Genomic DNA, 12529 nt, shown 5'->3' with positions numbered 1-12529 from the left:
AACAGCCCGCCTGCCCTCCGTTCCCAGGCCGCCTTCCTTCCGCGGAAGGGGTTCTCCATGGAATTGTGCACCAGAGGATAACGATGCGACGGCCGCTTGTGCCAACAGGGCGTCTGAGGACACCTGGTGCTGGAATTCCTTACTCCAGTAAGATGGGAGCGGCGTGAGTGGATGTTTCAAGGCACGATGGCCCTCCCTGAGTCAATCGCTTTTCCTCCTACCCTGGTTTGGGACTTTGCTTTGTTCCTAGCTCTGAGGGAACCCATCCAGCCTGATGCCATCACTGTAGCAGCCCTTGGGAGAGAGGCAAATATCTATTGCAACTTCCCGCTCTCGATGGATGTTTTGCAAGTCACCTGGCAGAAGAGAAATGAGATTTCCTTCCAGAACACGGAATTCCAGCCCAATACACGGGATGAGGCTAATAGGGTCATTTCAGAAGGTATGTTTCACTAGAGCAACCCCAAAGGCCTCAGCTACCTTCCAAAATCTCACACTTGAGGAGGACTCTTATTACAGACGCATTTTCAACGTGTTCAGTCACGGTTCCTTCAGCAAAGAGATACACCTCAACATCCAAAGTAAGTTTTCCACTAACACCTTCTCTCTTTCTGGCACTCAGTTTGGGTCTGATGCACTCCGGAGGCAGGGATGTCATTATACTATCCACCACGTGCATATTTTCCGTGCAGCGGCATCTCCTCGGTGGACAGTGTCCAGATTGCCAGACCAGAATTATTACCTAACCAACTGTCCTTTTAATTGGACAATATCTGAAAGGAATATTGATCAACAGACCTTATAAAAATGGAATAATTACTCTATCATGCGTGGGGTTTGCCATAATGTGTACCTGAAAGCCTTCAAGTAAAGATTTGCTTTTACATTCACTCTAACATCATTTTGGAAAATCTGTTCCATTTCCAAGGCAACACTTTCCTCAGGCAAACTGAAGACAAATAAGCCAACAGATGCTTTGGATAAAAACCTTGTACAGAGAGAGAAACCCACCCAGCTTTGACTGTAAATTTCACCACAGAGTGTAAAAAGCACCTTCTCTTTTTGCTGCCAGCAACTTCTGAGCTCAGAGTGAAATTCCATTCCCTCCTGCCCACTGAGGGTCTCCTCACTGCAGTGTGCTCAGCAACAGGAAAGCCTGCCCGACATCACACAGCTAGATGACCTGGAGGAGACACCACATCCAAAACACCAATGGAACAGGAACAGCGGCAAGCAGACTTACCTTCTCTGCCAACCACCTCCATGCCTGGTTCTGCCTCCCGGACCATCCACAAGGAAGGAAAATGAAGGCACTTCACCTGGAAAAAGGAAGGGAAGGTAGGCTGCGGTTGTGTGGAGCTGTGTCATGTAGTGGGGAGCACTTAGGGAAGGATGTACAGTTGTGGGAGGGCAGCTTGTACTCATGTAGGTCTTGCTAGACAACTTTTTGTGAGGTCAGATCTCATGTTAGGTGAAGATTTCAGGATTTGAAAGACTCCAGAAGACTCCCCCCTGTGGTACCTTTGTGGATGTGTGGTGGATGTGTGTATATATAGAATAAATACGGAATAAATATGTACATTTGGGCATACACAGTCTACATTTCCACATAATGATTTGTGTAGAGGAGCAGTGCACACAGATGGGGGGATACAAGCAGAGTAGGGTCCTGGCAGACAAATGTTGGGGGAAAACATTTCACATAGATTATCTTGCTGGAGGATATGTGTCAGGAAGGATGACACACTTCTCTTGTGATAAACCATCTTTCAGAGAAAGAAACAAACAGATCAAGAGTAAATGTTCTGGGTTTTGATACAATCTGATACCAGGGAAGTGTGAGACATTATCAGTACTTAAAAACATAAAATAATGCTTCATCTTTGGTAGAGTTGTATTGTTACACTCCTCCTTTCTCTTGCTCAAAGAATAAATGAGCACAAAATGCTGAGTGTTGCGCTCTCGGTCCCAGCCCCTGGAAGAGGACAGCAGAAACACACTGGCATCACTTCATGTTCTGTGTGAACTTAGTGGTTTCTCTTTGCAGATGTTCAGAAGAGTGCAGTCAGCATCACATCAATATTAATAGCTGTATTGCTCTCACCAGTCTTGATTTATCGTGTCATGAGACTAAGTAACAGCATACAGAACAAGTAAGAATAGTTTCCCTTTTCTTGCAAATTAGGTGCCTTGCCTCTCTTTATCTTGCAATTTGCCTTTCTCTTTCTTCTTGGTATTTTTATAAAACTGTTCTGGAAACCCATCCAGCTAGTAACAGTGTCTTTAAAATAGCACGATTCACTCTAAATGACAAGGGATATGTGAAAAGTGCACATTATATGGCTCTACGCAAGATATTTATTATATGTATTATGTTGTATTGATTAGTAGTGCTGTATTAATATTTTGATAGTATGGTAAATGCAGTTTTGTAGTTAAAATGTAGTTTGTGTAGTTAAAATAGAAACTGTGTATGTGGGATATTTTTTTAAAGGGAGGAAGGGAGTACTCGCAAAGAGATAGCAGCCACAGGAGACGTAAATCTTTTCAGAATAAAAGAATTTATTACTGCCTTATCAGAAGAGACTAACTTCTCCTGCCTCACTCAGCCCTGAAGACACTTAGGGATTAAGGGGAAGAAAGTGACACTGACCAGAGAGAATCCTTTGTTTCAATGGAATTTATGCACCACGTATGAGATGTATGAATATTCAACAGGCTATTGCTTTTAAGAGTTAATCCTCTGTTAACAGGCATCCTTTTTTTCAGAGCTTATTTGCCCGCAAAGGCACCCAGACGTCTGTAACTTTGTTTTTATTGTCTCATATTGTCCTAACCCTAATTGTCCAGGGTTTTATTACTCTAATTCTATTACTATTTTTATAACCATTTTATTACTATTAAACTTTTAAAATTTTAAAAGAAGCAATTGGCGTTTTTCACAGATATACCAAGCATCCTGTGACTACTTGATGGTGTGGGGTTTTTTTCCCCAGGCAGAAGACAGACGGTGCACCCCGAACTCCTGCAAAGGAGACAGACTTACAGCAAGACCTAGGTGAGAGAGCCACTCTGAGCCTGCACACACCAGAAGACCAGCACTTCACTTACCAAAATGAGGTAAAGCACTCAAGGCTTCTAGTGATTATTCACATGCTCCATGAGGGGTCTTTGCTGCATGGGACAGCCACACTGGGTAGATGACACAACGTGTGCCCCGTGTGATCCTCTAGCAGCAGTCAGGAAAAACTGCTTAATGTTTTGCACTGCTGCCCTGGAGGGTGCGGCAGAAAAGTTAAAGTTATTTAATTGCAAAGGCATGGAAGAGGCACTGGAAATGTCCTGGAGGGCAGATGAGATGTCCCTTCTGGACAAGGCCAGGGAAGCCCTGCAGAGCTTGGGTGCTGTAAAGAGCAGCCTCACACAGAAGTTTCCCCACAAGGGTCTGCCCTACCATCCTCCTGGTGCAGACAGAAGGGCGATTTGGAGGGCTACTGGCATCCACAAGTAATTGGTCACAGCTGGGAATCCCTCCTGCTAGAGGCTTTGCTCTGACCTCCCATGTGCTCCCTGTTTTCCCTGCAAGCTCCTGGTGCTCCTGTGCTGTAGATGGGAACCTGTTGTGGTTTGACACCGGCCAAATGCCAGGCACCCGTGAAAGTCCTTTGCTCACCCTCTCCTGCTACAGTTGAGCAGAGGCAAGGGAAAAAAAAATAAAATTACGATCTCATGAGTTGAAATAAGGGCTGGGAGAAAACAGGGCAAAACAGGTTCAAGGTAAAAGGTAAATTTATTATTAAGAGAGTCAGAGGAGGATAATGAGAAGTAAAATAAGCCTTTAAAACACCTTTTTTCTCTCCCCAGCCCCTCCCTCTTTCCCACTGACAGCTCAGGGAAACGGCATGGGGGTTTTGGCCAGTTTGTCACCTAAGATATTTTTCTGTTTGCTCAGGGAGAGCGACACCAGCTGGGGAGGCCTGAGTGAGAGAGGTCAAGTGCCAGCCACCAGCCTGGACCAGGGTCAGAGCCTGTGTGTCCCTGGTGTGGCACCTGGAGCGAGCATGGGTGAGCCTGTGAGGGCCAGCAGAGGTCAAGCTAGACCAGCCAGTGAGCAGGGGACATGTCCCGAGAAGCTCTTTGGCGTCCCACGAGATATTAGGCAGAAGGATCTCTGCTGTGGATGGGCCAAGACTAGCTGAACTAGGCCAGGATGGGTATTTGGGGAAAAAAAGTTGGTTTTTTTCATGGCCTGATCTGGGAGAGCTCCCCTCCAGCTCTGTGTGTCGTTACAGAAGGTGTTTCAGAGATGCGCTTACAATGTATTGGCAAAGGCTCCTCTGACAGCTTCTGGGGCGGTCCAGCCTCAGCTCAGAGCACTGCCTGTGACAAGCACCTAGTGAAAAGGAATTATATCTCATGTAGACAAGAATCTTGACGTCCTCCGAACTTTGTAAGGAGTTGGCCCCTAGTTAGCTAAAGAATTTATGTGGGGGGTTTTGTACTTTGTTTTTATTTAAATCCATGTTTAGCTTAGTGTCAGTGGAACAAGATTAAATACCCGAAAAAATTAAGAAATAGCTGGACTTAAACCAGCAGGAAATAACTCCAGAGACCTATACACCTCAGAAAACTTAATGAATAGAGGTTTGTTCAGCTACGGAAGCAAATTCAATAGAGAAATGTTTAGATAAGAGGAGTTTTGGATTATCTTTAAAGGCAAATGTAGCATCTTAGTAGTGACTTAGTACAGTAAGATAAAAAACTAGGAGTCAGCAGGAGTGAATTAGGTATGTGCTGGGAGCTGCCAACATGGACGAGTCATCCAGAGGGCAGGGATAAAGACAGTAATTAAGACCCTCTGATGCAGTAACGAAGCCCACTAATCAAAATAATAATGGGTAAAAGACTATATGGCAGCCCTGCTCCACAAGACAACATTGGAGAAGACACCTTGGATTCAATGGCTGGGCAGACTCTGGGAGGAGCAGTTAAGGAAATCCTAAGTGCAATAATGTATTTAAATCCCAGGGAACTGTGTTTCATGGCACCTGCACATGGCAAAAAATTCCCAGTTGCCAGTTCTGTAAAAAAGGAATGCCCTGTTTAACAGAATTTTGCTGTTGGATTTAAGTTCTTTAATTCACTAGTTGGAGAGATGTCTAATCCACTCACTGAAGGGAAAACACCTTCAGTGAGTCTTCCATTAAAATATTAACTCACCAGCAATGTGGTTTTCCTCTTTGGACTTTCAAATAGTCTTTCGGTATCCAACAACCCCATCTCTGGTATCAAGCAATTACAACCACCCTATCCAAAGTCACAGAATCACAGAAAGTGTAGGTTGGAAGAGACCTTCAAGATCATTGAGTCCAACCCCTGCCCTAACACCTCAACTAGATCATGGCATCAAGTGCCACATCCAGTCTTTTTATAATCACATCCAGGGGTGGTGACTCCACCACCTTCTCAGGCAGACCATTCCAGTACTTTATCACTCTTTCTATGAAAACTTTTTCCTAATATCCAACCTATATTTCCCTTGACGCAGCCTGAGACTGTGTCCTCTCGTTCTGTCCGTTGCTGCCTGGGGAAAGAGACCAACCCCCAGCTGTCTGCAACCACCCTTCAGGGAGCTGTAGAGAGTGATAAGGTCACCTCTGAGTCTCCTTTTCTCCAGGCTAAACACCCCCAGCTCCCTCAGTCGTTCCTCACAGGGTTTGTGTTCCAAGCCCCTCACCAGCCTCGTTGCCTCCTCTGGACACACTCAAGTGTCTCTGTGTCCTTCCTGAACCGAGGGGCCCAGAACTGGACACAGTACTCAAGGTGTGGCCTCACCAGTGCCGAGTGCAGGGGAAGAATGACCTCCCTGCTCCTGCTGGCCACACCATTCCTGATACAGGCCAGGATGCCATTGGCCCTCTTGGCCACCGGGGCACACTGCTGGATCATGTTTGTGTTGACCAGTACCCCCAGGTCCCTTTCCTCCTGGGCACTGTCCAGCCACACCGTCCCCAGCCTATAACGCTGCAGGGGGTTATTGTGGCCAAAGTGCAGGACTCGGCACTTGGATTTATTAAACCTCATCTTGTTCAACTCTGCCCATCCCTCCAATAGCTCCAGGTCTCTCTGCAGAGCCATCCTATCTTCCAACAGATCGACACACGCTCCCAGCTTAGTGTCATCTGAAATTTACTAATCAAAGATTCAATGCCCTCATCCATGTCATCAATAAAAATATTGAACAGAACTGGCCCCAGCACAGACCCTGAGGGACACCACTGGTGACTGTCTGCCAGCTGGATGCAGTGCCATTCTCTGGGTCTGGCCATCCAGCCAGTTCCTAACCCAGCACAGAGTGCTCCTGTCCAAGCCATGGGCTGCCAGCTTATCTAGGAGTGTGCTGTGGGAGACAGTATCAAAGGCCTTGCTGAAATCCAAATGGACAACATCCACAGCCCTTTCTGCATCCACCAGGCGGGTCACCTGGTCATAAAAGGAGACCAGGTTGGTCAAACATGACCTCCCCCTCCTAAACCTGTGCTGGCTGTGTCTGATACCCTGGCCATCCTGCAAATTCTGTGTGATGACACTCAGTATAAACTGTTCCATTATCAGGTACTGAGGTCAGGCTGACGGGTCTATAATTACTAGGATCCTCCCTCCCACCCTTTTTGTGAATGGGTGTCACACTGGCCAATTTCCAGTCATCTGGAACCTCTCCAGTGAGCCAGGACTGTTGGTAAATGATGGAGAGTGGTTTCCCAAGCTCATCTGCCAGCTCCCTCATCACCCTGGGATGGATCCCATCTGGGCCCATAGATTTATGAATATCCAAGCATCTCAGCAGTTCTCTGACTGCCTCCTGTTGGGTAATGAGGGGACCATTCTGTTCCCTGACACCATCTACCAGCCCAAGAGAACAGTTGTCTTGAAGGCAAGTCGTCCTCCCACTAAAAACTAAAACAAAGAAGGCATTAAGCACTTCTGCCTTCTCCTCACCTGCAGTTACTAAGTTCCCTCCCTCATCCAAGAGAGAAGAAAGGTTGGCTTTACCCTTTCTTTTACTATCAATATATTAGCAAAAACATTTTTTATTATCCTTTATAGAAGTCACCATTTTAAGTTCAAACTGAGATTTGGCCTCCCTAATTTTTTTCCTACATGCTCCAGCAGCCCCCTTAAATAGTTCCTGAGAGACCTGACCCTCCTTCCAAAGCTCATACATCCTCCTTTCATTCCTAAGTTCCTTCAAAACCTCCTAGCCCATCCAGGCTGGACATTTACCTCATTGACTCATCTTTTGGCACACAGGGACAGTCTGTTCCTGTGCCCTCAAGATCTCTGTTTTGAAGAACTCCCACCTTTCCTAAGCCCTTTTGTTTTTAAGGGCTGCTTCCCAAGGAACTCTCTGAATAAGTCTCCTAAATAGGCCAAAGTCTGCCCCCCGGAAATCCAATGCAAGCGTCTTATTGGTGCTCCTCCTGATTTCCCCAAATATAGAGAACTCTATAATTTCATGACCACTCTGCTCCAATCGGCCTCCAACCACCACATCTCCCACCAGCCCATCTCTATTTGCAAACAATAGATCTAACATCGTCCTTCCCCTGCTGGGCTCACCCACCACCTGTGACAAAAAGTTGTTCTCCATGCACTCTAAAAATTTCCTGGACTGCCTCTTTTCTGTTGTATGAAGTTCCCAGCAGATGTCTGGCATGTTGAAGTCACCTACAAGAACAAGGGCTGATGATCCTGAAACATTCTCCAGCTGCTTATGGAATAAGTTGTCCACCTCTTCCTCCTGGATGGGTGGATGATAGCAGACTCCCAGCAGGATGTCAGCCTTGTTGGCTTTCCCCTTAATTCTTACCCACAGGCATTCAACTCCATCTCCATTAGTTTCAATACCTATGGCGCCAAAAGCCTTCTTAATATCATATTCCATGATGAAATGACTTTGGTTGTTCAGCAGTGGACCTTGACTGTGGTTGCTGGAAGAAAAGATGCTGAAAGGGACTGATGAAGGAACTTGCTACCAGATATCAGTTCTTCTTTCCTCTCCTGGAGAAAGAGGTCGTTCAAAGGGCCAGAGAAAGGAATGTGGAAATATTCCCAAGTCTGCTCTCCACACTTCCAGGCTGGCCAGCGATGAGTAAAAGAAGGTGCAGTGCTAGAGGATGTGCAGATAAATTCATTATGCCAGAGGTTTATGTCCAAAAGGAGACAGAGGAGTCCTATAACTTTATTCAAATGAAGAGAAAGGCCATGGGGAATGTCCCCTGAGGTCTCTCAAATTGTTGGGGAGCACAGCCTCCTTTTTATCCTAATTTTCTGGCTGCATCACCCTCTCCCTTTCCCCATTGGCTGAGGTACTTGGAAGGTACAGGCTGCATGATACGCACAACCCCCTTTGTGTGGTGACATTCTGTCACCTCTGTCTGGTGACATTCCCACTCACGCTCCAAACCTCAGGGTAATTTTCTTCACCAAAATCTTTATCAGCTTTGTTAGTGCAACAAGAAGAAGCTTCTTTGGCCGTTCTAAAAAAGTATCTACCAGTACTAATAAATACTTGTGGCCCTTTTGCCATGGCAGGTCCGTAAAACCTATTTGTCAATAGTCTGGACAATTTCCTTTCTTAACAATCACAGGTGTAGACTATCTAATTTGATGTGCATTGTTTTTAGGTGTTTGACACTTTCTAACGATGCTTTTTATGATACCAGTCATTCCTATGTTCAAAACCTGAGGCTTCATTACTTCTACCACAGATTCTATTCCTCAGTGAGTTACCATATGTTCTTCCACTGTGATTTTCCTCATAGAGTGTTGGGGAATCATTGCTTGTTTGCTGGGTGTAATCCACCATCCTTCAGGACTCTTTTCAGCATCTAACAATTCTTCCAATTTCTCATCTTTAGCCTGATAATCAGAAGCCTGCTTGTCCAAATACTGTTATTTCTCGTGTAAGACCCACAGGACGTCACCACCAGTGGCCTCCTTGGCCGCTTTGTCAGCCAGGCAATTTCCAGGTGTCTGTCCAGACTGATGAGATTTACAATGCATTAATGAGCACACAGACATCGATGACAACCTTAAAAATTATGGACTCCCCAGCTCCTACCACCTGCTGCAGCAGAGAATGTACTATCTGTGTGTCCTCCCCTGCCCCCCTTGTCTGCCCTGTTACGGGCTAAAACTTTCACTACCGTGGTCACGTTCTTCTTCCAATTCCACACCCACTCCATGCCTTTGTTCTCCCCTTTGTGTTTTTCTTCCTCAATCCAGTCTCCCTTTATACACTGATAAACTGACACTGACATGGACCCCAGAAATTTTTTGTGCCTTTATCCCCACCTACAGGGCTAACTTTCTCTGCTGGGAAATCTTGTGCAGTTTCTGTTGGAGAAACTGGCAGGATCTCAAACTTTAAATAATTTAACCTTTGCTTGTTTTATAGAAGTAAGCTTGAGAGAGAGACATGTGGTTTGACTGTGATCATGCAGTTGAATCACCAGCAAAAGGATAGCTGGTGCCAGATCCTCTGGACCAAGTTAGACCTTCTAGTAGACCCATTTGAACACTTACAGCTTGAAGGTGCACTGCCTGAGTGTGATGATTAAGGCGGATATGTTAACTGATGTGAGCAGAGACAGAAGGGATTTCAATCAGCAGAGCAGATGTTCTGATAAAAACCTCCAGCAGGCAGTACATCCTGCAAAACTTACTGTGTTTGGTTTTACTGGAATCTGCGCCACTGACTCCATTCACCCTTTTTTTTCCTTTTCGCCATTAAATAACGGCAACGTGGATCGACTGCATCATGTGTAGCAGCATGGCTGGATTGTGAAAATGCTGCTCCCTTCTCGAACCATCTCCTTCAGAAGCCGCTCAGAGCAGGCCCCAGGAACAGCCATCTCAAGTCCATGCACACATACCTGCCTCAGTGGAGGAAAGACAGGAAGGGCCTCCTCTGTGATGTTCTCCAACAAGGTTCATTTCAGCTCGCCGAAGGGATCAAGGACAGAAGACCCAGACCATGCGCTGCTCAGGGGCTAAGTATGGGGTCAGTGGCCAATGATCTGAGGGCACAGGGATGGCACAGAGGGCAAGGCACCCTATATAGAGGGGTATGAGGGATGAACAGCTGGGGAGGGCAGGGATAAGTGACCAGTCAGGGAAGCAATCCAGGGTAGATTGGCAGTAGTTCTGCGAGACACCATGAAGGAAGTCTTGTCTTTCAGGGAACCTCTATGGTAAATCTTCCTAAGCAAAGCCTGGAAGTTTCCCAGAGGGGGTTTTAGGGTTACCACAATCATATATTTGCCTTAAGCCTGTACAGGTTTCGCTGGCTAGTGGCTCAAATGGCTCTGCTTGTAAGAGGTCAGTAGTCCAGAAATCAAGGGAAGAATGAAGAAATATATTAATAGCAGAATGTGTCCACCCAGAAGGCAGAGGAAAGAACGAAGAATAGACCTCATTTCTGACAGAAGGAATTTTAAATTGCTTCTTCCACCAGCATGCAGGGTGTATTACAGCTAAATAAATAAAAAAAGATGAACAAAGACCTCTCTGGGTTTTAGGGCAAGAGCTCTCTACTTGCTCTTTTTCTCACTAACTTCAAAGGATTTATCATAGAAGAGAGTCCGTGTCCCCTCGGCCACTACCAGCTCCAGAGAAGGTAATGTACAAAGAACCTTGTAAAACTTGCAAAAATTGCTGAGCTGAGCCAGGTTCCTGTCAAAAGAAACAGTTGGCATTAGAACACAAAATAAGGCAGAGGGGGATTTTTGTGCATTATTCTCCTCTAAATATAAAAATATTTTGAATCTTCCACCATTGCTGGTTTGTCTGGAGTATTTTTCATTTGCCTCTGTTTGCCTTGAGGTTCCCTCTGGTCTTTGCCTACTACTTCAGTACCATCCTTTCCCTGCTCAGCTCTAATTTATTCCCTCTCTTCCAACGAAGCAGCCCTCTTGTTTTCCAGACCCTTTCATCCTTTTCTTCTTTCTTCTCTACGTTTCTCCATCCCACTGAAGAAGTAATAACATTCACAGATATTTTCTACCTCAGAAAATGTGAGTTACTATAATATATTGCTCATATCCCCCAAAAGTCCCCTTTGTTTTCATGAAATAAGAGCAGGAAGATTTCACTGGGATTTCCCTCCTTTTGTTGCTTTGATGTTACAGGGCACTTCTGGGTAAATTCATTTTAAGCTGTGCAGCGGGCAGTTCTCTGGACTTCCCTCTAAAATCCCCTCAGCTATAGTGAAGGCAGGTGAGCACAGGAAAGCTGCTAACATAATTTTCTCATTAAAACAAAAAGAGTGCGAAACGTGTAGGTACATCAGTCTCAAACAACGGGTAGGCTAGTTGCTGGCCTGTTTTAGAGAGAACAAAAAGGGGAAGGCTGGCAGAGGGAAATTTAAGTGATTTAAGACATAGTGATTGATCCTAGGAGATAGAAAGAAAGGTAAAAGTAAAGGTAGTGGTAAAGTTGAAATTTTGTTGAAAAGCCAAGGGGCTTAGGATAGTTGAGAGGGGAAAAGGCTGCACTAAATCAATCACAGTGGTGGGGAAGGTGTCTCCAAGTGCAGCTCTACCCATCTGGAAGAAACACTGCCCTGACCTCCAGACCCCAGCTACAAGTTAGGCTAGATCTGTTGAAGGCAGCAGAAGCTTTCTATTTCTACAGGTCAAAAGGAACTCCTTTGTGCACCGAGGGACTGAGAGCAGCAGGACAGGAAAGGTTAACACCTGGTGAGGCTGGGAAAGCTGCAAACATTACTTTCTTTCTTAAGACAGCGTAGTAGCATTGCTCCAAATATTCCCACACATCTGTGTCTTAAATAAGAATGACTTTCTGGGTTTAGGTGGGCATCTTTGTCAATTAATTTTGGCAGGGGGTTGAAATTGTGGTGTTTGCTTTTTCCTGTGAGCAACCATAGCTTAAAACAGGAGGCCTTCTAAAGCCTGGCAAGACAAATATTGTAACAGGTATGAACAGTGTATGAACGTGTGCATGGGTATGAAAGCATTTGAAGAAAGAGCAGGCACTGAATGTCCTGTATTGATCATTAAGAATGCTGTTTCTGATTAATCTGACCGGGAAATGGGTTGTTTCTCTCAAGCCTGCTACAAAGCCTGATAAGTTATCCCTGTTGTAGTTCTATCAGCGCAAGATCTTAATCGAACGACAGAAAAATGGCAGAGAGATTGCCCAGTATCACTGCTGCTGCCTCTTTTCCTCGCCACCCAACAGGAAGGTAGCAGCGAAAGCAGAAGACCACTCCCGACTACATAAGAGTTAGAGTCCAAAATAACTTGTTACAGGGCTCTTATGAATTCCCTTGAGGGCTAGCGCTGGGTGGGCAAGGCGCTGGCTGCTGTATCGGGACAAGCCCAGCTCCGGCTCTGGGAAAACGACCTCGACGTAGATGGACGCCTCCCGGGAGCCCCCGCATACCCGGGCTCTCATTCCATCTTTCTCCCTGCTTCCATGTACTTGTCCGTGAGCGACCATCCCT

At 45.7% G+C, this 12529-nt stretch overlaps 1 protein-coding gene across 1 annotated transcript; it reads left to right on the top strand.

Annotated features, from left to right (window-relative positions):
• Positions 1-186: 186 nt before the first annotated feature.
• LOC120747673 (uncharacterized) lies at positions 187-12313 on the top strand. The gene is given in 5 exon segments (XM_040053696.1): positions 187-392; positions 394-581; positions 2048-2153; positions 2997-3120; positions 12170-12313. Coding segments are annotated over 5 exon segments (768 nt in total).
• Positions 12314-12529: the final 216 nt, after the last annotated feature.

This window comes from Hirundo rustica, chromosome 2 (genome assembly GCF_015227805.2).
Source record: "Hirundo rustica isolate bHirRus1 chromosome 2, bHirRus1.pri.v3, whole genome shotgun sequence".
Lineage (NCBI taxonomy): Eukaryota > Metazoa > Chordata > Aves > Passeriformes > Hirundinidae > Hirundo > Hirundo rustica.
The sequence above is the reverse complement of the archived record's forward strand: the minus strand, read 5'-3'. Positions and strand labels throughout refer to the sequence as shown.